This window comes from Carettochelys insculpta, chromosome 4, assembly GCF_033958435.1.
Source record: "Carettochelys insculpta isolate YL-2023 chromosome 4, ASM3395843v1, whole genome shotgun sequence".
NCBI classification, from domain to species: Eukaryota; Metazoa; Chordata; order Testudines; family Carettochelyidae; genus Carettochelys; species Carettochelys insculpta.
The window spans coordinates 88,597,729-88,624,915 of NC_134140.1; the positions used below are offsets into that span (position 1 = coordinate 88,597,729).

The following is a 27,187-nucleotide window of genomic DNA, read 5'->3' on the forward strand; positions in this document are numbered from 1 at the left end:
CAGTTTATTTGGTTTCCAAACTGCTTTTGCTGCTTAACCCTACTGGGTATAATTAAAATGGCAGCCTTTTTAGTGCAGACAAGTCAGAAGTGACACACTTTTCTGTACAAGTGGTGAAACAAAGCCTTGTGGTAAGGAACATGGTGCTGCTGGAGGCATTATCTGTTAGAAGCAACAAAGTTATCACCATAACTTACACAAGCAAAATTTCAGCTGAGGTAAGCATATATTGCCTATTAAAATTGCCTCCTTTCTATTTAATGTGTATACCGTCTTTTGTCTTCTTTCTTCTTTTGTCTCCTTGTTTAGGACTGTAGTATGTTGCACAGTTATTATGTTTCATCCCAGAGGAAACTACAAGTGATTCTTTTTTTTTAGACCCTCATTTTCTAAAGTTTCATTTCTGTGGAAGTGCCAGACTGAATATACATGCAAGTTAGTTGCCCAATATTTTCAAAAGCCTGTTTATATTTCATAACTTGGGTGCTTGATATAACAAAGCTTGAAAGGGCCTGCACCTCTGATGGTGGACGGATACTTAGCCCGTTCTGAAAACTGAGAACGAAAATCACTAGTCACTTCTGAAAATCCTTGGCTCTTTATTTTTCAGTTATACAGTAACCTGGTTATCCAACATTCGGATAACCAACATACTTAGTTAACTGGCATACCCAGCTACTGAGGAGCCAGCTGCCCACTGCACAGCTGGAGGTTGTTCCAGCTCTACCAACTGGCACATTTTATTATCCAACATCTCCTTTCTCTGGGGGTGCTGGATAATAAAGCTTTTACTGTTGTTGCTTTCTGTGAAATTATTACTGCTTTTACCAGAGGGGTTACAGAGATCCCATGTCTACGGTGTGTTTCATTTTGAGTAAGCATATAGAAGTGCAGATGCTTCTCAAAACATGTCCTCCTTTGTTACACAGCTTAAGTTCCTAACAGCACTCAGATGTCCAGCAGGTCTTGTGAGATCCCCACCACCACATTCTGGTTTTGACTTGACCAAAATACCAAGACCTTGTTTAGACCAGAATTTAGTTGTGTGATGTCAGCATGTATTACATGCAAAGAGTCAGATTAAGACAAGAGCTCTAACAAATTCTGAGCTATTTTATCTTCCCTTAATGCCACTGGACTTCTGAAAGTGTAAGCCCATGCTGACATCATGTCTTTAAACCCAGGGTATGTCTATTCTTACTGGAAGATCAATGCACTGGCAGTCAATCTTCCAGGGTTCGATTTAGCATGTCTAGTGGTGCTGCATTAAATTGAACTGTCATGGTGTCGCTGTCCACCCCAGTACTCCTGATAGTCACAAGGAGTGCAGGAAATCAACAGGAGCATTTCTCCCATTGACCTCCTGTTGTAGGGGTGTCTGTGAAACTTGATTTTAGATATATTGATTCCACCTATGCTATACTTATAGCTGGACTTACCTATCTTAAAATGTTATCTCCCAGTGTAGACTTGGCCATAGTCAAACCAGGCCCCAGGGAATAAGGCTGAAGTTAGTATTGTAACTACTAGTGTAAATAAAAGCACACCGAAGTAGGGAAATTCTCTCTAATTCTTCTGTGTGTGTACTTCTTCTACACACAGTATGATGTCTATAAAATACACATGATACCAACTCATTAGTTCTTAAGCAATTATAAACAATCAGTTGTTTTAATGTAATGTAGGTGGGATCTGTGGAGCAGGAGGGGGAATCCCTGATTTATTTTAGTACTTGATTTCACTCTGTCTTTTCCCTGTCTAGGCAAGATTTTATTCTCATATTTGTTGCTTTCAATTCTAAATGCATAGTGTTTCTATCTGAAAACCCCTAATGTACCAATGGTATTTTAGATTCACAGTGTCTGACACAGTTAATGATGGTTTCTCCCTAGACATTTATAGTTTGTTTTGTTTTGTTTTTTAATTTGTGTACTTGTAGCATTCAAAAATAAGATTTGTTCTGATATTTTGATTTAACATTTCTATTTGCTGTGAGGAGGTGAAAGTGAGTTGGCAGTGGGGGGAATAGGCCACAGTATCAAAATCTCAGTGTTTGTTTCGTTCTGTTATGGTACATTTCTTTTGTAGCTTGATATAGTTCTTAGATGTTTCAGCATGTAATATTGAAAATTTTACTAGGATGTGATGGTATTCAAACATACTAATGTTACAGGTCAGCATAGTAAATTAAAGCATTGGTTCACTATATAGTCTAGCATTTGTATAAATTGGCGATGATGCTGCTGCATATTGTACTGTGTCCAGTGCCATATGTTCCTATGTATTTCCATTTTCATTTTGATTTTGTTTTGATTATATGTGTCATTATGTTCCCTTGACCCTACAAAGAGTGAGCTTAGGATTTTTCTTCCTGCTCTTCGGAGAATAAAACATCTTAGTTTCAATTGAAGGTGACAGAAAAGATTAAATTCATCACTGCCTGAAATTCTTGGTTAAATATTTAAAGCTAAATGATCATGTGAAAAATAACAAGCAGTACTGTAGCACCGTGAAGACTAACAAATGTATTAAGTAATGAGCTTTATGGGGTAAGATCCATTTCTTCAGGTTATTGGAGTAGAGGATTAGAATCCATGGTTTATATAGCAGGGAGAGAAGGCAGTGTAGGAGGGGAAAAAGTGAGTTATCTGTGATGGAAGTTTGGCATGCTGATCAAAATGCATTAAACTGTAGCAAACTCAGTCTTTTACTGGTTGCATCTGACATGATACATAAGTTTTAAAGTGTATATTTTACAGGCTGCAGCACTTAGCATTGCATACTCCCTTTCTCCTCATAGATGAATTTGTCTGTTCACTACTGGAGCTTGGTCCACATCTGCCAATTGTGACATAAGGAGGAGAAAAAAAGATTAAAAATTAGGTCAGAGTTGCAGCTTGTACTAATTTAAAATATGGAGGGAACTGCCATGAACCCACTGAACTAGTGTTACCTTTTTGTTTTTTAAAAGGACACTAGTAAATTATTTTACATAAATATTACAATTGTTTATGTGCTGTTGATAATAAATACACTTTGCAAACTGAAATCCTGCTTCTAATTACTGCTAATTTCCTCCCCTTTTGCATGCTTATTGATGATTTAATCTAGGGTTGTTTGTGTGAGGAGCTGCTGGAGTGTATTTGTGGGTGTTTGGTTTTGTTTGGGGCATGTGGTAAGGAGCAAACAAAATCCACATACATAACTCATGTAGCTTTATATACAATTTTACAAAGTCACTGTAAGAATAAAATTTATTTCTGTACTGTCAGGATACAGATATTTAAACGTCTCCCATTTTGGATAACATTGGCTAGAAACAATAAGTAAATGTCTTAAACAACAGAGGTCACTATATTTTAAGAATGTCTTGTTGGAACAGGAAAATGTCCCAAAGTACTACAGTGAACCAGGCCATGTTCATGCAAGCATGTGTTTAACTTTCCACTCTGTGAGTAGACTCATTGACTTTATGGTATTCTTCAAATGAAGCACACACGTGAGAACAGTGGAAGTTCCACTGCAGTCGGGGGCGCTCTTCACAGGTGCAGTTTGTTCGTCTCACCATTCATAATCCCCAAACTTCCGTCTCCTTGTCCTTAACTGTTTTACAGTCAGGAGAAATTTAGGAGGTGCCCAGCACATTAGATGCTACGGTGGGTATGTCTATATTTACTACAGATTCCACACGCCACCATCGATCCGCCAGAGTCCAATTTTACCGTGTCAGTGAAGATGCAGAAAAATCAATTTCTCTGGGCTTGGCCATTGACCCTGGTGTTCCATACTGCCACGTGGAATAAGGGACATTGGTGCGAGCCTGAAGAGCCCTGATCTACACCTGGGTACAAAGTTGATCCTGGTACATTGATTCTAGCAATGCTAATGGCATGGCTAGTATTGTGTATCTGGGATCGACTATGATCCCTAGCGTAGACCAGGCCCTAGATATGGTCTACACCCCGCCCCAAATATGGAGTTCCAAATTCTTTGAGTCATTACCAACAAACTCAGTAATGCAGGAATATTTCTTTTCCAGCTTATTTGCATGGTATAGTAAAAATACTTCACCACTAGCTGACAAATGGTATTGGTACTTGAAATTAGCTGTAAAGAAGATTGTAAGAATGTTCAAAGTTGCTTCTCTAGTTTGGTTTAGCTGCTGGTTTAGTGATACACTGAGCATGTTCTTTCTTCACAGATAGTGTTAGAAACCAAAGTGTGCAGTAAGTTGGCAGGCTATAAAATTGGCTATTGGCAGACTGTCATAGAGGTCTTTTTAGAAAAGTACTCTAGGCCAGGTCTGCTCTCCAAACTCATATTTGCATAACAGCATCACTCAGGGATGTGAAAATTCCATGCCCTCAAGGACATAGTTTTACAACCTAAACCCTAGTATAGACAACATTATGTTGATGAGACACCTTCTCCCATTGACTTAGCTACTGCCTCTCATGGAGGTGGATTAATTATGCTAACGGAAGAAGCTTTCCTATTCGTAGTTTCACATTTGTGGTATTGCAGGTTCACTAATGGGCTACAGTGGTGTGAAGAGTTACTGTAGCTTTTAAACGTAGACTGGACCATAATCAGGAAAACATTTAGCACATTTATTGTATTTGTGGAATAGTTCTGTCTTCTTTTGGGCAACACTCATCTGTCAAGAGTTTTCACCAATATATTCAAAGTTCTCATTGTAAGCAGCTTTGGACAAATAAAGTTTCTGTCCTATTGTTACCATTTACTTTATGGCAGCAAATGAGTTTACTACAAACGAATGTGGCTATATGTTGAATAGAAAAGCAAATGTTCACTGACCTAAGTATTTGTACTGAAGTGACTAGAGGCTGCTGGAGAATGAAACTTTTTAAACTTTAATCATTTTTGGTTTCAGGACTTCTGATGGTGGAAAGACAGTTGGCACCATAGACGTCAGCCTTGTGAAGATGGGGGAGACAGACGAGGGGGAAGTAGACCACGTCACAACAGATGTGCAGGGACAAAAGGTAGGAGACCAGTCAGCTCACTGCACAAATTAAATTAGAATGATCTGTGGTGTCAGATGCCTATATTCCTAATACCACACTGGGGTATACATTCTCATTATTCAAAAAAGCAAAATGAGAAATCACATCTGGAATGAATTACAATATGTGCCCCCAGGTCTCTGAGTTGAAAATATGTTTGCATAGAATTGTGCCAAGTGATACTCTAGCCTCCAACTTTACCCCCACTGTTCTGCTATAACAAAAGTATTCCTTTAAAGCTCAATCAACCATAATTAACCCCGAGCGGAGTATGGTCAGAATGTAATAAGAAGCACTAAAGTTGTGATATAGTCAGAACTTGGGTTTAACTTTACTAATAAGTCCAAAATGCATAAAATAAACTGCAGCCCAAGCTTCTTTCCCAGGCTACTCCCCCTCTTGCTGCAGCTCAGCCCTACAATTTAGATTCTTTTCTTGTGACAGGACCACTACCCATGTTCCCCAAAGTGGACCTGTTTGTCCCCACTGTGCACATTGAGTTGGCAGAGTGCATCCTTACTCCCTGGGGTTGTGGTGGCTCATGGAGGGATGCACTCTGGGCAACTATCCTGCCATTTCTGCTACCAGTTGGAATTCTGGGTTTTTGTTCTAATGCCTGATGGGAAAAATATTTTTGCGGGTTGTTTTGGGTACCTGCCATCAGCCTTCAATGATGCACTTTCCTCTTCTCTCTCTGACCTTGAAAGCAACAGCACACTATCGTTTTTGTGATTTCTTTTTCCTAAGCCTGGATTACCCATGCAAATACCATTGTGTGGCAAGCTTAGATTCCACTCACCTGTGCACTGTTGTGAGCATGGCAAACACCTCATACGTTATCCCATGGTATTTGCAGAGCCTGGCCAGGAGCCACCATGCAGAAGCATGCTACACCACTGAAGCACAGAGTGGTGGGACCATATAGTTATGCTGCCATGGGCTGAGGAGCAGTGGCTGCAGAACATCTGAATGTGTAAGGCTACTTTCACAGAACTTTACAAATTGCTTTCCCCAGTCCTGAAGTGCAGCAATACCAGAATTATACCTGCTCTGACAGCTGAGAAACAAGTGGCAATAGCCTTGTGGAAGCTTAGAATGCCAGATGCTACTGGCCAGTTGGGAATCAGTTTGGAGTGTTTAAATCTGCTGTGGGCTCTGCTGTGATCCAAGAAGCCAGAGCAGTCAGTACAGTTCAGCTAAGAAAGGGTAGTGACTCTGGGAAACACACAAAGCTGTGTGAATGGCTTTGCCACAGTGAGATTCCCTACATTGGTGGGGTGATAGAACACATATTCCTACTTAGGGGCTAGGCCACCTCACCAAAGAGTGAACAAACCACAAAGGGTTTTGAAAGCACTAGTGCATCACAAGGGTGGTTTCCCCAACATCAGCATGGAATGGTTGGAAAATGTTCATGACATGCACATCTTTAGGAACTCCAGTCTCTTCAGAAAGCTACAGGAAGGAACTTTCTTTCAAAACAGGAAAATTACTGCATTTGAATGTCAACAAAAAATAGTTATCCTTGGACACCCAACTTACCTTTTCTATAAAAAGCTCATGAAGTCATACACAGGCATCCTGGACAGCAGTAGGAACATTTTAACCATAGGCTGAGCAAGTGCAGAAGAGCAGTAGAATGCGCAATTGGGCATTTAAAAGCCCGCTGGTGCAGTTTACTTACTAGATTAGACCTCAGCAAAAGCAGTGTTCCCATTATTGTGAAACTAAGGAAGAAACGTTTCTGACAGGGTGGGAGGTAGAGGAAGATCTGGCTTCCAGTTTTGGGCAGTCAGATGCCAGGGCAATAAGGAAAGCACATTAAAGTGTGCTGTGTCTCTGAGACTCTTGGAAAACCAATTTCATGAATGCTGCTATGCTGATATGACCCTTTTGTGTATTGTTTCTTACCAGTCTGCCCCCCTTTTGCTTGTATTGCCATGTAAACTAAACCCACACCATCCATAGCAAAGATATCAGGCTCCTAGACCTGGGTTAACGTGGGCTGGGAGTGGGCAAGGACATATAGTTCACAGTTGCACTGAGCAGCAATCAAAGCTGTGGGAATGAGAGCCTGCCGCTCCATGAATTCTTCACTGGAGTTGCATACATGGGATACGGGAGCTCCTCATCCTGCATTCTTGGACACCAGGGAGAGGAGGACCTGAAAGTCAGTGAGGGGGACAGCTAGTGCATCAGTGGGTACCATGGGACACTAAGACAATAGTGGGCAATCTGTGGCCCGAGAGCTGTGTATGACCCCTCAGGGTAGTCTGATTGTGTTCCAGAAGACATTTTGCTGATGTTGGCAGTCCGTAGGCACCACCTGCACAGCTCCCAATGGCTGCAGTTCTCTGCTCCCAGCCATAGTGTGGGTGGCATCTTCATATGAAGGGGTTACAGGGATGTGCTGGCCACTGCTTCACACAACTCCGGTTGTCCACGGTAAACCGTCATTACTGGGAGCTTCAGAGGGCAGAGCCTGTGGATGGTCAATGTTGGCAAAATGTCTCATGGCCCACAATCACATTACTCCGATGAGCTGCAGGTTATCAACCTTGCTTTAAGGTCTAGCTCCCTTTTCTGCATCTCAACCAGACACTTTAACATGTTTGTTTGTTCCCCTATACCACATCTCTGCCTGTGTTTTATGCTCTTGCTCCTTTCTTGCTTCCCTATCCTTGTGGTTAGTCCACCTGCTCTCTGTCAACATAAGCCTCTGTGCATTGAGCTTGGCCAATCAGTCTTGGAGGAACACATCCACTTAGAGGCCATGTCTTCCCTTGCCTTTTTCTTGCTTTCTAATCTGGGACAGCCTTTGTGCTGGTGTGTGGGAAGCCACCACCGATGAGGTTCCAAATGCTAGGGAAAAACCCGATGTGGGTAGCCTTACAGAATATACATTATTGAGAAGAGAAGATGAACTCTTGCAATGAATGAAACACATCACAGCAGTACTTATTTTGCCGTTAGATATTAGGCAGGATGCAAGGACAGCAGAATTTGGTTTGCAGGAGGGATTTTTTTTGCCTCTGCTTGTCAAACATCTCTGATTAATGGCCGTAAAGTACAATCTCCCTTTCCCACAGCAACCTGGATATTTCTTGAGTGTTTGCTAATGTGTTTGCTTTTATGAAGTAGCAGCAGTGGGTTTGGGGTGGAGAGAGACAGATTTTGCGCAGTTGGTTTGGAAACCCCACCCTGAGCCTGTCCTGAACATGCTGGCTGTGCTCTGGGATGATCTCTTCTGACCAAGCACAAACAGGGCACATCCAGGGCACTTATGAAACTTCCCCCAGTTCACCTAGGTAACTATGTGCAATATCAGTCACCTGAGGGTGATAGAGCCAGAAAGGGATTGATGTCTTCAGGATTCTAGACAGAGACTGGGACATTTTGCTGCTATGCTGTGTGCCAGAGTGATCCACGATCACTGACTACTGAAGTTACCAACCCCTTAATGTGGCATGGGGAAGAGTCCTACTATGATGGATGGAATAAAGCAGCCCACCCCAAAACCTTCTGCAGAATACCTCCACAAGAGCTTCGTAGAGCCAGCCCTGGAGGATTCCTGATCCATCCCCAGGCACATTAACAAGCTTTTTGAGGGAGCACCCTTTACATAGCTGGACTTTTCTGGTTCATACTAGGAGTAGTGTAGACAAAGAATTGTGTCATTTGACAGGAGTGGCCTCTAGGAGGTACTCTGCTGTGATCCCTGCCCTCCCCAAGCTTTACTTCCCCATCCCCAAGATTAACCCCTCTCAGCCCCAAACATCCCCCACCCCCAGCATCCACAGGATTAACCTGCCTCAGCAACAGTCCAGCTCCCAGGACAAACCATCTGGGGCACTGGCTTTATATATTGTCAGCAAGTTGGGTATGTGGCAGCATGGCTGGACAGCAGGCAGGACAGCAGAGTCCCCCCAGGGAGTGAAAGTTTCTAACCCTAGGTTCTGCTGCAGCCAGCAGGATGGGAGGTGGGGCCCTTCTGGGTGGAAAGGGGGTCACAGTGCATGGAGGGTGAAGTTGGCTCCCCAGGGCTGTGCTGAGAGCACAGGGCAGAGGGAATCTGTGCAGCCGGACCAAAAACAGCCCTTTGCACAAGTTACAGCTGTGAAGGGGCACAATGCAGCTGGCTCCAGCCCTCCTAGCCCAGCCAAGGGGGATGTGAGTGCTCAGATGGTGAGGCGCCTACGCCAGGCAACCACACATGTCCAGCAAAAGAATGGTGTTCCTCTGGCGGTGGTGAGCCAAGGCATGTCCATGGGAGGGGTTAGGCTGCTTGGGTAGCGGAGCAAGTGAGGGGCTCTCTGTGGCTCCCTGCCCTGCAGCCACTGAAATAAAGGAACTAAATTTAATTGGTTTTCAACAGCCAGATCCTAATGCTGCCTGCTGCCATTAAACCAATTAAATTCAGTTCTACTGTTTCAGCGGCAGCAGGGCAGGGAGTGAGAGGCGGCAGCATCCAGAGCTGCAAATGACTCCTTAAAGAACAGCCCCCAGAGCCTCAAATGGCTCCTCAAAGAACAGCATCTGGAGCCGCAAATGACTCCTTGCTGCCCCTTGCACTAGAGGCTATGGCTGCTTCACTGCGAAGTGGCAGCTGCAAAATACTTGGGAAGCATTTCCTATACATGAAGGAAGGGTTATTTTTATCTTATTCTGCACTAAACAGAAGGATGCAAAGCACAGTTATGTGCTTTGTCTGTCTGGTTGGTTTAGCATTTAGACCTAAAGGACATGCAAGAGCATACCACAAGCTTTGTGTTGACTTTAAAATGGGAAGAAGTTGACAAGATGCAGAATATAGCTTTCTTAAAGCATTAGAGCTCAGCATTATATGTGAGTGTGAGGCCAGAAGGGGACCCTTTGAAAAAGGTTTACAAGTTTGAGACTTGGCTGGTCCCGAACCGTGGAACTTGTCAGGTCAGATTTGTTCCTCATTAGCTCAGGGATGCAGGAAGACACAGGAGACTCAGCTCTTGCAACGGGCAAGGAAAGGCCGGGCTACACCACATCCTCTGGTGAGAAGGAAGGTGAGGAGACTAAATGCACTGAGGGGAGAGGGGGCTTGCAGGTGTCTGGATCAGGAGGGTGCCAAACAGCTGGGCTCCCGGGGGTAGAGCAGGGTGGATGCTCTCTGCTCCTGGCACCCAGCCCAGCTCTGCTTCCAGTCCCTGGGGGACTGCATCTCCATTACTCCAGCCACTGGCCCCTGTGACAATACAGTTCCAGAGTTCCACTGCTCAGGCTACTGGCGCTCCATTGTTTCCTGATCTGGCAACGTTCCTGGTCCAGTCTGCTGCTTTTTCCCCAGGAGTGCTCCAGACCCAGAGCACCCTCAGGGTTGCTGACTATGCCAGAGCAGGGGTCTTACCAAACCAGGAAAGTCCAGATAACAGAGTTTCAACCTATAGTACTAAGAGATGGAATCAACAACTGAGGGAAGAGATGTCAAAAAGAGGCTAGTAAACAAATTTCCAAGCCTCTTCCCCTAACCCATGCTGCCTGTTTGCTGTGATTCTGAGAGCGGCCCTGTTGAAATAAATTCCTTTGAAAGTATATAACTTGTCAAAAATCATTTCATACCCTGCTGTGGTGGTGTTGGAAACTTTTGTCTATTGTATTTTGGAGCGATCCTTCATATGTGCCTTCTGTAGAAAGTGTTACAGCCTATTAAATGTTGCAACTGAATTGTACAGGGCAAATTCAAATTAATAATTAAAAATAAAATAGGGATGGAATACAGCTTATCACAAATATTTAGCCCAAAGCCTCCCATATTTAACTGTTTTACTTTTCTTCACAGCAACTTCTGGAAAACTCCATTTGTGATTGTTTCCTTTCAGTGTGTTACATCTTTTCTCTTGCAGTGTGCATTAGTGTGTGAATGTACAGCACCTGAAGGCATAAGTGGTAAAGACAGCTTACCTTTATTAAATGCAGGTATGTGTAATAACATCAAAAATTCTTAAAATAATTAGGTTTATAATAATCTACTAGGTTATCGTTGTTAGTGGAAAAAATTAGGATAACCACCAAAATCTCATGCACACGAGGATTTTGAACAGAATGCTTTGAAAATGTTGTGCCCCATTTAATGGTCAGTTCAAGTTTAACATTTGCTTCTGTGTAAGCACGAGCCACTGAATGTTTAATACCAGCAAACTAAAAAAAGATGTTCAAAGGGGCATTTTAGTTGTTCAAAGAACAAGATGTTTGTAATTCCTCTATGTATATATTCCAATGCATTTTGAGTACATTTCTGTTTGATTCCGAGACAATATGCTACTATAAAATAATACTAGTTGTGAAGGGTTTCAGAACTACTGAGATGTAAGGTACTGTATTGTCCTGAAAACGCTACTTCTAGCATTTACTGGAGCAGAGTCCTGTTACCTGCTGGTATGAGGAAGATTGGAGCTGAAAAGTTGGACTCACTGGTACTCTGCTGAATACACACATGCTTGGAGCCTGGTCTAATAATGACTTGGGGAATTTTGCACCAAAAAATTTAAAAATGCTGTGAAAAAAATCTTAAAATACATCTTAAAATTCTTAAAAATCTTAAAATTCTGCATAGTTTATTTTTCAAAATAACCCAGTATATTCACTCCAATTTCATTTACTTTGGTCATTTATTTCTAAATGTCTGACTAAGTATGTCATCAATACAGACGACAACAAAATAAAAGATTCCCCTAGGAATACAGAATTTAACCACTTATGGGTGTTGGGGGGTGCTAAGTGTGGCCCACCAGAACCCAGATATTGCCCCCCTCTTCTGAGTACCTAGATACTAGCACACTTGTTTCCCCAGTGCCTAGTCACAGGGAACCCCCAGAACTCAGACACCCACCCTGCTCTGCACCTGGAGCCCAGCTGTGGGGCAGACACCTGAAAGCCCCGCCTCCCCTCAGTGCCTCAGTCTCCTCAGCTTCTTTCCCTCCAGAGGATGTGGTGTGGCCCTGCATTCCCTCACCTTTTGTGAAACCTGGGTTTCCTGCACCCTACTGCGTTCCTGAGCTGATGAGGATCAAACTAGGCAGCCAGAGCATGCACCTCCTACATCCCCACTAAGTTGGGTGCTCCACTCATGTTGAGCACTGTCTCAACAGCTCTAATGGCCACCATCAGCCATGATTCCACAGGGAAAATGTGAAATTGTGTGCAGAACCTTAATTCTGTACAAATTCTGCATTACACTGTGGTGTGGAATTCCCTCCATGAGTGTATATTGTATGTGTGTATTAGAGAATAAAATTTTGACTGTCTTGAAAGATGTTTATCATGCCAGGAAAACTCTGAAACTTGAGGGGTGAATAGCATATGTGAGAAGTAAATGGTTTCCAAGAAGCTGAAAACACTGAGATTTTTTTACATTTACGGTGAGAATGTGAGAAAAAGCAGGTTGATAAATACAGACTGTGAAATGCCTAGCTTTCACAAGTAGATATACAGTACTTTTAAAAGAGAAATTTCTCCATTTTGCTCAGTGAAATATTTAGAAAGTCTGTTCATTTTTGTGTAATACAGAAATGAGTGTTTCTCTTCATTAATTTCCCTGTTGTTTTATAAACTTAGGGAGACTTGGATTGGGCAAGGCTTTACTCCAGGAATAGCCCATATGTTACAAAACCTAAATGAATTATTGCCAAGGCCTAACATTCGTAAGTCATAGGCATGCTGATTGAAAATTTCAAGACTGGCTTGAAAGCGATGATAAAAAAGGTGATACTTTGGAGATCTTAAGCTTTACATGGAAGAAGAGCAGTTTAATGAAATGTCTTCAGAAACAGAGTTCCTGGAAATAAACAAGAGCTATTTAAAAATGAACATGCGCAATACTGGCTATTTCCTGAAGTGAGATATAACTCTGCGGACCAGTAATCATCTTATTTGTATAGATCCCCTAATTTCAGTGTTTTCAATTTTCTGAAGTATTTGTTTTTTTTTAATAAGTCTGAGATTTTTAAAAGGGTATTTATGAATCATGATGGCTTGGCCTTTGTTTATTATTGATGCATTATTCATGCTGCATGAATCACTGTATATAGGCAGTACTGTGAGAGAGCACTTCCCACAGCAGTGAATTGTAATGTAGGTTGCAAGTTCCACTTGATGTGCTTTTAAAAGCAAGAGTTTCTTCAAAGTGATCACAGATAATACATTTCTCTGAATTATACAATGGTGAGTGGCAAGATCGATGAAAGGCTGGTCTAAGTCAGTTTTTACTAATAATGTGAAAAAATCAGTAGTGTGTGGAGAGATGATGTTGGTGGGTTTGGATTGCTGTCTAAAGTTATTCAGAAGTAAAAAGCAGTGGATGGGTGTGTGTTTAATGACAAGCTTACTGGAAGATAAATGTTTGTCTAGGAAGTAAAAGAAACAATATATTTTCTGTGTTTATCCTGTGATCTGCTTCTGGAGAATCAATAGAAAACAAAAAAAGGACATGAGCAGAGATAAGGCGAGCACAGGAATTTCATGGGCTCATTGCAGAGCATCATAATGTGATTTTGATGAAAATAACACTGTACAGCTGACATGAGGGAAAAATACATGCTGTGCTGAAGTGTAAGTGTGCAAAGTTCAGAGACCTTGCGACTTTGTGTTGCTGACAAGGAATTCAAGTACAAGAGTAATCCCACTGCTGGATGTACAGATAGAATGTTCAGCACCTTGCAGGGTTGTGCTCCAGCCTGTTACATATAGTTCTGAAGGGTGCTAGCCTGCAGCAACATATCAGTGAAGCATATTTTCCTCTTAAAGTAAATACGCAATATCTGTTTGTGTTAATGACCCTGATATATATGTATCTAGGGAACGATACATCATCATGTCTAAATCATATGGCATGGGCTGCATCTGTCTCATGTGGTTTCACTTTCAAATATATATAACATGCTGTCTGTATAGTTATAGATAATGTTATCAGCTGTTAACATGAGATTTCACTGTTTACCCATCAGTTAAGTTGCTTTTTTACTTTTATCTCATTAAGGTGTGCCAGAGAGCTTGAGCTTGTATTCTTACAACAGCTATCATGATAAATGTACCAGATCTCTACTGTACTAGGTAGAATTTCATTACCTACTGTACTGGGTAGTAATACCTTCAGTGTAATGATTTTAATTAATATATTTATCTTTGGATTTAACTTTGAAAATACAGGGGGAGGGAGAAATAACTATGTTTTTGGGCTAAACCATTGTGATCAGTTCAGAAATAAACATATAACTACAATTAAGCAATGCCATCATTTTTTCCCCCTTCTACAGTGTTAAAAAACCCAGTTTGTAAGTTCTATAGATTTCCCACATCTGACAACAAGTGGCTGCGTGTCCGAGAACAGATGTCTGAGAGCACACTTTCTTTCCATGTTCCCAAAGAATTAATCAGACTGCACATAAAGGAGGATATGAGAAGGTAAGGGTAACAATACTGTGAAATAAAAACATGTTAACACCTTTACTTTGGCATTGTTTCTTTGCTGAAGTAATATGCATAATTATTGGTGAAGGCAAACTAAAATATTTATGAAATGGAAAGGGAAATACGGTGATTCATTGGCTGATGAGAATTCATAGTAATCAGCACTGTGCATTGCTCAGAAATTCTAACATTTGAGTGATCGTATAGATTCTGAACAGAGTATTGTGCCAAATCTATTCATGGCTCTGAATGTCTAAGAATCAACTTTTGATTACCAATATAAATATTTTGAATAATTAACATTTTATCATCAGAGTAACACATAACATGGTGTGAACTGCCCTAGAGAGAGCTTGGCTTTAGGCCCAGCTGTATCAATAGTGGGATTACTACAGTACAAGCAATAATACATAAAAGAGTTGGAATTAAGCGTAGGAGTAGTGCATATACAAACCACTTTCCTGTAATTACTTTATATTTGTTAGTTAACCATGTGCCAGGTTATGGATATGCTGCTGTGTACAGTTTTCCAATATGAACATATCTGTCTAATTAAAAAGCACTTCTAAGGTGCATAACCAGAAACAGCCCAGGGAAAGGTGGGCAAGAGCCAAAGGTAGCTTTAATCTGTTTTTATGCCACCAAAATTCTTGGCTGCTGCCACGACTAAAACAGCTCACTACCCATAGATGCCTATGGACTTCACTGCAGCGCAGAATTTCCATAGGTGCTAAGTAACAAACCTATGTCCACAGTCTCCCCTCTTTTCTCCCTGGCTTGACTTCAGCCTGACTTCAGCAAGGTGGGGAGATCTAGGGCTGCCTAGTTTGGTTCTATGTTGCTTCTTCAGTGGGAAAATTTTCATCATAGTCTTGTAACTCCACTACACCTTTCCTGTGCTACTGGAGCAGCATATGAGGGCTAGAATCTTCCTACAGTTCCTCGGTCCTGCTTCTCTTGAAGTCAATGGCAAAGCTCCTCTTGTTGTCAGCAGTGGTGGATCTAGCCATTGGTCAGCCTTAAGGTACTCCCCCTGGCTTGAAAAGGAGACCTTCAACAAATCTAAAACTCCAACAAAAGAGTCATAAAAAGTAGGAAGCAGGTCAAATTATAAATAGAAATAAAACAAACATGTATGGACAACATAGAAAAGCTAAGGCAAAATTTGAGACTAGGCTACCTAAAGTCAAGAGGAATGGTTTACAATGTAAGATGCAAGAGTAAGACCAAGAACAGGGTTAACCCACCACACAATAAGGGGGCAAAGATAATAATGGAAAATACAGCAACTGTCAAAGTGTTAAATGCGTTTTTTACTTCAGTTTTTGGCAAAAAGGTTATCGGTGGACATCGGTATAATTGGGGTAGGATCTGAGGCTAAAATAGGAAAAGAACAAGAATTAATTAGACAAGTTGTTTAGTGGCTAGGACCTGATTGAACACATCATAGAATAGTTTAGGGACTGGCTTAAGAGATCTCTGACCCATTAGCATAATTTTTGAGACCTTGCAAAAGATAGGGGAGGTCCTTGAAAAAGGGCCTATCAACTGAAAAGGGGAAAAAAAACTGAATATAGTACCTATCAACTGAAAAGGGAAAAAAGAACAGCCAGGGAATTATAGACCATCCAAGTTAGCTTTGGTACCCAGAAAGACAATGGAGCAAACAATCGATCAGTTTTGAAGCATCGGAGTACCAGGGTTTAAGTAGTAGAGGAAAATATGGGCATAAAGCCTCATAGTCTTCTTACATGGTAACAAGTCCTGTAAGTAGAGGAGATGTAATAAGTGTGATTTTATCTGGACTTCCGTAAAGCTTTTGATATCTCACAAAATCCTCTCATAAATAATCTAGAGAAGTATAGCCTAGAGGAACCTACTATAAAATGGATGCACAACCAATTGGGACAGTTCACAGTCGAGCTGGGAGAGTGTATCTAGTAGAGTCCTGCAAGATTTGCCCTTGTTCCACCTCTGTCTGATAGCTTCACAAACGTTTTGCATACATGAGTACATTATAAAGTTTGGTATTGTGGGCAATACCAAGATAGGAGAGGTTACAAACATTTTGGAGAACGGCATAGAATTGAACTGATCATGACAAACTGAAGAAATTGTCTAAAATAAATAGTATGAAAGTCAGTTAGGACAAACGCAAAGTGATACACTTAAAAAGAATATTCAATAGCACAGGCACAAAATGGTAAATGACTGCTTATGAAGGAGTACTGCAGTAGAGGATCTTGGGGTTACAGAGGATCACAGAGTAAATGTGAGTCAACAATGTAATACTGTTGTTTAAAAAAAAGAAAAGCAAACATCATTCTGCAATGTATTAGCTCAGATGTTGTAAGCAAGGCAAGAGGTAAATCTTCCATTCTACTCTGTAGTCATAAGACCTCAGCTGGTCTACAGTGTCCAAGCACCACACTTTGGGAAAGATTAGGACAAATTGGAGAAAGTCCACAGGGAGAACAACAAAAATAAAGGTCTATAAAACATGACCTTTGTGGAAAGATTGAATAAAATTATTTGTTTAGTTTGAAGAAGACTAAGGGAGAACATGAGTTCAAATACATAAAAGGTTATTATAACGGGGAGGGTGATCTATTGTTCTCCATAACAATTGAGTTAGGACAAGCAATAATGGGTTTAAAACAAGGGTGTCCAAAAGAAACTTAAACATTGCCTCAGGCACCCCCTTCCCCCGCCCCGCAAACTGCCAGTGACTCACTGGAGGCCCACCCCCCTCTCTCTGCCACATGAGCTGCCACGACAGACCTGGATTCGTGCTGCAGAAGTTGCCACCACAACGCTTTGCCCCACTGAGTGGTGGGGCACACGTGCAGAGCAGGCAGAGGGTGCTCCATGTGTGCAATTCTGATGAACCACTTTGCTACACCACAGTGTCCATTTCGCCACATGTGGCAAACAGGAAGCGTATCAGACCCCTTAAAATGTAGCAAGGATGGTTTAGCTTAGATAGGAGAACAAACTTCCCTACTGTAAAGGTAGTTAAGCATTGGAACAAGTTACCAAGGGAGGCTGTGGAATCTCATCATTAGAGATTTTAAAAAGTGGTTAGACAAAAAAACTCTCAGGAATGGCCTTAAACTTTTCTTCTTCCTTCTTAAGCTTTATTGAACTTAAACTTTTTGAAACCACAAAACACCAAACAATAATATTTTTATGCGGAACACCTCTGGCAATCTACTTCAATCATTGGTGGTGCTGGTTCCTCAGAAGTAGTATTTTCACTCCCTTCTGGCTTTTTTTTTTAAAAAAGAAATGTAACTTACGCTATTTACTCATATTGGTGGAAATAATAAATTCAATAAATCGTCATGTGCCTCATGTGCTCCTTGGCTGACGTAAAGAAGCTGACAGCGTCGATGCCACGACTGTGTAGCACGTGCACAGCATGTCATTGTTAGTTGCTACCCCACCATATAGATTTTAATTAAAGGAAGAGGCTAGCACAATGTGAGTCAACCTCGCTATGTTGTCAGACTACTACCGCTCTTGCTAGAAGTACAAATAAAATTGTTCCAGTATTTTCCATTACTGTTGTCGTCATAAAATGGTTATTTATCATAAAACTTTTACCTTTCCAAACACTCACGGCACACCTGCGAGTTGTTCACAGATTATAGTTCAAGTAGCACTGGTCTAGAAAGTATCTGGGCAGGGAATTAAACTAGAGGTCTCTTCCAGTCCAATGTTCATATGATTCTATTCAGATATTATGATGATGGGTATGACATAAAGCTTAGGTGTATTATTGCAATATTTGATTTTACTCTTTAATATTGTTTATGCATTTATAAAATGAATAGCCTTTCTCTGCTTGGGGATACAAATGTGGGTTTTGTGGGAGCGGGGACTGAAATATAAAGTGTTGAAATCAAATTACACAGTTCAGTTGCTTCACCTGTATTCTTTTTCTTCATCATCATCATTAACATCAACCATGGGCTCGGTGCCTGTTGGTGTCTGATGCCACTCTCGCTATTTCCTTCCATCTTTCCCTGTCCAGTGCAGAGTGGCTTAGGTTCTGTAGACTAGCTCCGCACCAATCTACTATTTCATCTACCCATTCAAGTAACAATACCAAAACCATTACAGAAGCAAAAAGTACTGCATTGTAATAAGTTTCTTGTGAGTCTATGACAACGTAAGATAAGAGATGCTATCGTTCTAACAGTAATTTAGTGCTCTTATTAGAATGAGAAAGTGACGTTGTTAGAGTAAGTGACAGAAATATGTCTGTCTTATCTGGCACCAATTGGCATGGCATTTGTGTGCCTTACAAAGCTGAATAAATACATTTCATCAGCCTTTCTCAGAGGAAGAAGAAGAATTCCGTTCCACTGGCTGGAACAGAATGTAGCAGTAGGAGGGTAGAGATAAGAGAAATGTGCTACCACAACCTTCTCTCTGAGTGGCCCATCTCCTCAGAAGTGCATACAGGTGATGTCCATGTCTTTGCTTCTCTCTCATGTTCATCATTTTCCCTGTGAGGAATTGAGATGTTGCCTTTGCTCTGGGACTAAGGTGGGCATTTACAATTTCAGTGTTGCTACTGGGGTTATTGTTTAAACTTAATAAAGAGGTTGTAAAACAAAGCAAGTAGTTCTGTAGCACCTTAAAGACTATCAGTTTTATGTAGAACAGAATGAGCTTTCATGGGAAAGACCCACTTCTGCACCAGAATCTGAAGAAGTGGGTCTTTCCCACGAAAGTGCATTCCCTTATAAGTAAAATTGTAAGTCTTTAAGGTGCCACAGGACTGCATGCTTTGGTTTGCGAACATACAGACTAACATGGCTGGGGTGGAAGAATCCCAAGCATTGTTACAGGCTAGGGACCAACTGGCTCAGCAGCAGTATGATGGAAAGGGACCTAGGGGTTGTGGTAGATGAAAGGCTGGATATGAGTAAACAGTGTGCCCTTGTAGCCAAGAAGGCTAACGGCATACTAGGATGCATTAGCAGGAGCATTTTGAGCGGATCTAGAGGAGTAGTTATTCCCCTCTATTCGGCACTGGTGAGGCCACATCTTGAGTATTGTGTCCAGTTTTGGGCCCCCCAGTATAAAAGGGATGTGGATTTGCTGGAGCAGGTTCAGTGGAGGGCAAGAAAAATGATTAAGGAGCTGGAGCACAAGACCTGTGAGGATAGGCTGAGGAATTTGGGCTTGTTTAGTTTACAGAGGAGAAAACTTAGGGGTGATTTAATAGCAGCCTTCAACTTCCTGAAGGGGAGCTCTAAAGAGGAGGGTGAGAAACTGTTTTCAGTGGTGTCAGATGGCAGAACAAGGAGTAATGGTCTGAAGTTGAAGAGGGAGAGGTGTAGGTTAGATATTAGGAAAAACTACTTCACCAGGAGGGTGGTGAAGCATTGGAATGCATTGCCTAGAAAGGTGGTGGATTCTCCATCCCTTGCGGTTTTTAAGTCCCGTCTGGACAAGGTCCTGGCTGTGATGACTTAGTGGGGGTTGATCCTGCTAGAAGCAGGGGGCTGGACTAGATGACTTCCTGAGGTCCCTTCCAGTCCTAAGATTCTGTGACTCTATGGCTATCTCTCTGAGACTAGAAAGGTTGTGTGTGCTTTAGCATAAAAGGCAGGGGGATTATGCCCCCACCCTCAAGCATCGCAATCTGGGATAGGAGTACTGGAAACCAGTGGCTTCTATGATTAGGGCCCAACCAAATAAAGATTGAAAGATCCATTGCAGACTGGACCATGAAATCTAATCTCTCCACGGAATCTGGCTGTTGTACAGGAGACCAGATTTCACAGAGCTGAGTGGCCACAGGGTAGTGGCTACTGGCTGGGGGCCCAGATTTGAAGGCAGTCACAGTGCCAGAAGCAGTGCGAAAGTTAGATGGCATGGCATGGGGGTGGATCACTTACAGGTGAGCAAGTGGATGGCTGTACAGGGCCCCATGATCAGTGTCCTGGCCACTTCCCGCACCCAAACACATAGCTAGCCCAAGGTCTCTTTTAACTCCCCTGTGCCAGTCTCCATCTGCTAGTCCTGGAGAGACTGGGGAGGGATTGGACTTCCTTTTCCTCGTCATGGACGGATCCAAAGGCCAGGTCACATCCATCTTTAGGAACCTCTCCTTTGCAGGAAGCTCTGCATCTGCTTTTTGGGAGTCCAGCTCTAAATTCAACACTGCTGCCCCCAGCAGCAGCACAGAAGTGAGTGTGGCATGGCCTGGAATGGTATCACCACCCTTTTTACTGACCTGCTTCTGTCAGTGGTGCTACCTTCAGAGCTGGGCGCCTAGCCAGCAACTGCCCTCTGGCACTGAAGGCAGCACTATAGAAGTAAGGCGGCAATGCTGTGAGCCCCTTATAAAAGCCTTATGGCTCCCTCATGATCCCATTTCGTGTTAGGACCCCCATGGTTAACAACACCAGGAAATTTCAGATGTAAATATCTGAAACCATGAAGTTTGCGTTTTTAAAATCTTATGCCAGAGAAATTGACCTGAATGGGCTGTGAATATGGTAGAATCCTGTTTATGATGGTGGTGGGGTAGCAGGTGTAAGTCATGACCATGTTATACATGGATGAATTCCTGTTTTCTAGGTTAAATCAACTGGATAAACTTTCAGCCATAACAGTGGTTTTTGTTTTGAAGAATTTATCTAAAAGGAAAGAGCCTAGGAAATTACTTTAAAAAATATAAACTTCATGTTAATATTGACATTGGAAACACTGGCAGCCAGATCATTGGTAGAATGGTTTGCTGCCATTGCTGCTCATGTAGAACAAATAAAAATGCAGAGCTTTCTGGAAATTGTCAATACTATTTTCTTGAAAATGGCATCAGTTGAACTGTTATGTCTCAACCTGTTCCTTTCCATGCTCACCTAACCTTTCTCTCAGCTTATCCTCCCCTCCCTCAAGTTTTAACCTCCTTATGGGGTTTCAGATACCTTAAATATTCCATGGAGGGGAAATGCCTGTGGGCCCTTAAAGTCAGGTCTTTCCTATTGTGCCGCAACTTGAGGAGTGGAAGAAAGAGGGTGTCCCACTCCCCCCGGCTTGAAGTGGTTTCCATTATATGTAACATTCACAGTTTGTCCCAGTGATTCTCAGCATCCCTGAAAGAAAAATTGTTCCAGCACAATGTGGTACTGGAACGTAGTACTGTACCGGAATGCAGTTGGGCTCTGAGGCTGGAGAGTGTCTGCTCAAGTCACTTAGGGAGGAGGGTCCAGTAGCCCACTCCAAGAGAAACGTTTTATAACTTTAAAGGATTCATTATCATCTGCTTTCCTGTTTGCAGCTCTGAGACAGTTATTATTAAGATTGTTTCTGCGTTGTACACCAGAAGATGACTTCAGTTGCTTATTTTTGTGTTCTTAGGGTTGATTTCCAGGGTCTGTGGATTGTTTTTGTTTCGTTGTTTGTTTTGTTCTGCTTCGTGGCAATTGTTTTTGACAAATTTTGGCTCAGGTATGCAGGAAATTGATACTTACAACCATCTTTCTTGTATTCAAACTGGATGATTTCAGATAAGGAACGCATGTTTATTTGAGCATGGTAAACTGCGCAAAAAGACTTTCAACAGCTACACGGCACAACTCTGCAATAGTGAAACACAGCTTGCGCTGACAGTAAAAAAGAATGGTGAGAGAATGAGGATACCACAGTAGATGCTTTTGTCAGCATATGTTTCACAAGTTTCCCACCAGAATCACTGTTAATCCCTGGGGACCAAATTTAGCCTTGACTGAAAGAGAGTTGCAGTCATTTAATGCCAGTGCCCTTAGCATTTATGGTCACAATCCATAAACAATTACAAGAATGAACTGCTGAACTTTTCTTGAACCCTCTTCCAATGCACAATGATTCCACAATTAGACTTTTCTTCTGCATTAGGCATGTCTGTCCTCTTGTGCCTTCAGTACACTTTTCTTGTATAAACATGGATAATAGCCAGTAAAATAAACATTTCATGATCCTTTTGTGTGTTTTCTTAATTCTTTCTTAGATTGTCACAGAACATTGGTAAAATACAAACTCTGTTCCGAAAGCAGGTATTTTTGTATGTTGCCTCTCTAATACTCAAATTTGGTAGAGAAAATGAGAGTTTGATTTTTAGTATTGGTTTTCTTGAATTTAGCGTGTGATGATTTAAGTTGTGTCCCTTGAGTTATTGCACTAAGAACAGAAGAGACTGAAGCCACTGCAGAAGGTGTAGGATGAAAAGGGTGTGTTGAAGACATTTTTCATGACTTTTTAGCACTTTGAATGTCTTCTTTGTGTTTCCACTTAAGGACTTTTAAAAACCTTATTCTATAATATATTTCTTTAACTGTCCATTTTAAAAGCATGAGAATGTGTAGTCATTGAAAAAATGTTAGTGCACATGTATATGTATGTCTTTTCTGTTAAAGAGTGGGCTGGAGAAAACACTCTCTTCTATTTCCAGTAGATGCCAATTTATGTGGCGGTTGCTTTCTTGCTCAACCCCCACCCCATTAGTCAAATTTTGTGTAACTTGGGCAGCCAGGAAACTGATCAGCACAGCAGTGCTGGTAAAATTCCCTGCTCCTATCAGTGGCAGGCAGCGGAGAGCCTGACTCTGGGGCTGGGCGCTGCTCACAGGAAAGGGGAAACTGACCAGCACTACTGCCCTGGTCAATTTCCCCACTCCTGTCAGTGGAGGCAGCCAAATTGTAGCTTTACTGCTCTTACTATTTGAACTAGATAAATCAAACTAGCTTGGGCACATCAACAAATGCTGTAGTGACATGTCTGGTAACAATGTACACATGCCCTTCGTTATAAATAGCTTTGGAACAGTTAGATTTTTAATCAGTAAATACCAGTAATATCAATTCCACCCTACCCAGATCAATGAAAAAACTTTCCATCAATAATAATCAAAATTTAGAAACAGTCAAAGTAAGAAAAATGCTGAAGAAAAGCTATGGTCTGAAGAAGTGGGTCTGTCCCACAAAGCTCACCCAATAAACTATTTTGCTAGTCTTTAAAGTGCTACTTGACTGCTTTTTGTTTTGATAGTGTAGACATGAGTCTTTCAAAAATAATCTTCATCTTCGAAAGAACCCTTCTTCCTGAAAAAACAAAACAAAAACAAAACAGAATCTTATGTGCTATAGCAACTGAATAAGTCGTCGGGTAACCCTAGCATTGGAGAGGAAAGGTGGTGGTGAACCACATCCAAGCATTGGACCCATACTCTTTAACAAAATACACGTTTTATAAAATGAAAAAGTTCTTCATAGCTTCTTAAGCCAAAATCTATAGCCCTTACTTAAGGAGAACTGCACAGATTTGACCCAGCATTAATAGACGTGGTTATTTTAAGTGCAACTGAAAACAGCTTTTTGTAAAATGCTGACAATCAAAGCACTGTAATGTTTTGTTAATACAAGTGTTCAAGAAGTGAAACTGGCTAGAAACTGACCAGTTTAGTTTCATCCTTCATGCTGAATAAAATAGTATAATTATACAAAGGTAAATAAGATAGTTTATCTTCATATTCATGACCTAACCTGTGATAAGTAACATTGGTAATATTTTTTTAAAACAGACCAATCCTACTTCCACTGACATCAATTTGAGATTTGCTGCTGAATTCCATGGGAGCAGGTTTATGACCCTTTTAAAATTAAATATAATAATGGAAAAAATAGTTATGTTAAAAAGTGTTATGAATCAATGGCATGTGATCATTGTTCTCTTGAAGCTGTTACTATCAATTTAGTGTTTTATTTTGCTTTACTTATTTGTTTGTTTTTAAGTATCTCTACTTTAGAAAAGAATAAATGTGGTTCCTTGGGATCCCTCACTGAATTTCTCTCTCCACATCTCAGGACTGTACAGTAGCAGTGCACATAAGGGTTTGGTGGGAGAGAACAAATTTCTTTCAGCTAATTAGGCAAAGTTTCTTCTGAACAACTCAGTCTGGTGCAGAGCCGAGATCTTTAACTTTCTGCAATATTGAAAGTTGCTCTTTTCCTCTGTTGAGCAGTGGCCCCAAAACTAAAACATTAATGATAATTGTGGGATAAACTCAAGTGGAAGGTTGGGGGTAAAAATAAACAGACCAAAAGCCCAATACACTGTAGCTGTGTTTATCTGCGTAGGATACTAAAGTGATCTTAATTTCATTCAAGTCAGCCCTCCAAACAATGTACAGGAAACAGGTAGTAGTAAAGGATTTCCTTTTGGATTTTTGTGACATGTCTGGTTTCCTCAACACAGATGTTTTGACCGAGTGACTATAGCTGCAAGGCTAAAGATTAAAGCGGTAGAGGAATGCATCCTAATTCAACAGTCGATATCAGGGAGCTGGGGGTAGGGAGGAGGATGGATGTCAGTTCAGCTGTGTTTTATTTTTTAATACGTATTTTTGTGTATACAGAATATATGTAATGAGGCTGACACCACAGAAACTGAAGTACTTGCTGATCTTTGTTCATCACTTGGGCGCTTAATATACCTTCATAAAACACTGTTAACTGACAGCGTGCTTCTCTTTAGGTGCTCCTTCCCACTCCTTTTTAAAGAAGAGAGAATAGCTCACATCTCATGCTAATGTATTATGCCAAATGAACATTTAATAGAAAAACCAAAGTGAACTGTTTCAGAGGTAGCTGTGTTAGGCTGTTTCAGCAAAAACAATGAGGAGTCCTGTGACACCTTAAAGACTAGCAAACTTATTTGACTCAGAAGAAGCCATCCTACTCTGTAGCTTCACAAAAACAAACTAATAACCAAAAGCAGACCTGAAGCACCTTAAAGATTAAATCTTAACCACAAAAGCTCGTTACCTAATAAATAAACTTACTTGAGCATAAGCTTTCAGAGGCTGTGTTAATGTAAGACAGCCATCTTCACACATGTGCTTATATATGCACACACATCTGACAAACTGAAGTTTCCACTTCATGCATCTGAAAGAGTGAGTTCCAGCCCATGAGAGATTCTGCCTAAATAAGTTTGTTAGTCTTTAAGGTGCTAAAGGATTCCTCATTTTTAACCAATGCGAACAGCGTCTTTGTTCAGACAGTTCATATTAATATTCGTTATTGAGCATGCATTAGCAACTTGACTGAAACCAGCTCTTTCACATGGATCACAAAGCAGATGTGAAATTGTAGAAGCTTTAGTTCTCTAGTCATCACTGGGGATGTATATGAAATATTATATAAAGAACAGATTAGTAGATGGTAAACATTAAATACTAGTTTTCTAAATTAGGCCTTTTTCTTTAACATACTGTAGATTAATGCCATCTTCCCCCTTCCCCCCCCGCCCACCCCGATCCCCTTCTGATGCAGGAATCAGGACCTGAGAGAGCTAGGGGAACTTGCTCCACACTGGGACAATATGCGTAAAAATGTAATTTCACACTGCGAACAGATGCTGAGCATGTACCAGGACAGTCTTGCAGACCTTGGGAGACATACAGGTATGGAAATAGTCTCTATCCTGTACCAGCAGTAATGAATATCATGTATCATGGCCTTTTCACAGTAGTCTGTTCATGAGTGACCGGTGAAACCGCTGCTTGGAGAGGGAAGCTTCCCAACCTGTGGCCCTGCCTGTACTCTCCACCTGCATCTCCCAGGTCCTGCCCCTTCCCCACTGTCCCCCATTCTTCCCACTGTCCCCCTTTTCTCTCTGCTGACCCACTGCAGCCATATCCCTGAACTCCAATGTAGCAAATGACATTTGCCAATAAAAACACTGTTCTAAAATTTCTTTGTAAAGAAAATGAAGCATGCTAGATTGTGAAGGCTGGATATGCAGAAGGTACTTAATTAAACGCACTGAATTTGGGAATAAAGAAAATGTCAGTGACATTTTTTTTTTTTGTGGATGTACCCTGAAGTTTGCCAGGGATTTATTTGCAGAAAAAGTTGTGGCAAGTCAGTTTTCCTTCTGAATACAGCATTATATATTATGTAATAAAGGATGCAGCTCTTCTCTGTTTTACTTTTTCTTCATCAGTATTTTTAAGCTAATTTTAAGTTTTAAATATATTGTTAAGCTTTCATAAATTAATCATTCTGGATTACTACATATTTAAACTCACTGAAATAATGGCATTGTTTTACATTAACCAGTCAGAGCAGCTTAGTGTGTTCATAACAAAGATCATTGGTTTTTTTTTGAAAAGGTAACATGTATTTTGTGTGATTTTCATAATAAGACATGTTTATGAAATGTAACTAAATGCTAGTTAAAATGTTTCCAAAGATTTTAGGCACATCAAGGGATTTAATATCTCAATAAGTTATTGATTTTGGTGAAGAATTCTCTTAAATGTAGTTCATCAAATTGTCAGAAGTGGAAAGGAAACTTATTTGTCAAACTATCTGAAAGAAAAGGAGTATCCCTATGAAGGGGTGAAAGGAGAATCTCTTTCTTGGCAGTCACTTGATAATGAGTAGGACTACTTTGTGTCACCCTCCTATTTGTGAGTCCATTGATGGCTTATTAGCCTGATTCAGGAGCTGCAGGTCTTACCACAGAAGAGGCTGGTGTAGGTAGCTGTTGAAGGGATGCGGGGCAGATTTTGGCACTCTTTTCTTCTTCTCCACCCCTCCTCATCTGCACTGCAGTGAGACCTCTCAAACTGTGCCACCCCCTCACAGATTACCATTCACCACTGGGGATAGTCCTGGGCAAGGTTCTCCCAAGTGTTGACACCAATGCTGCACTTT

At 41.2% G+C, this 27,187-nt stretch overlaps 1 protein-coding gene across 2 annotated transcripts in view; it reads left to right on the forward strand.

Annotated features, from left to right (window-relative positions):
* Window positions 1-27,187, forward strand: part of INPP4B (inositol polyphosphate-4-phosphatase type II B) — a 295,449-nt gene that overhangs the window by 127,873 nt on the left and 140,389 nt on the right. Inside the window, exons 8-11 of one of the 2 annotated variants that reach the window (XM_074991914.1) lie at window positions 4,895-5,006; window positions 10,904-10,976; window positions 14,312-14,459; window positions 25,799-25,929. In XM_074991914.1, coding sequence (XP_074848015.1) covers window positions 4,895-5,006; window positions 10,904-10,976; window positions 14,312-14,459; window positions 25,799-25,929 — 464 coding nt within the window. Of the gene's footprint in view, window positions 1-4,894; window positions 5,007-5,881; window positions 6,001-10,903; window positions 10,977-14,311; window positions 14,460-25,798; window positions 25,930-27,187 lie in introns of those variants that run through there. The other variant, XM_074991915.1, reaches the window with a different exon arrangement.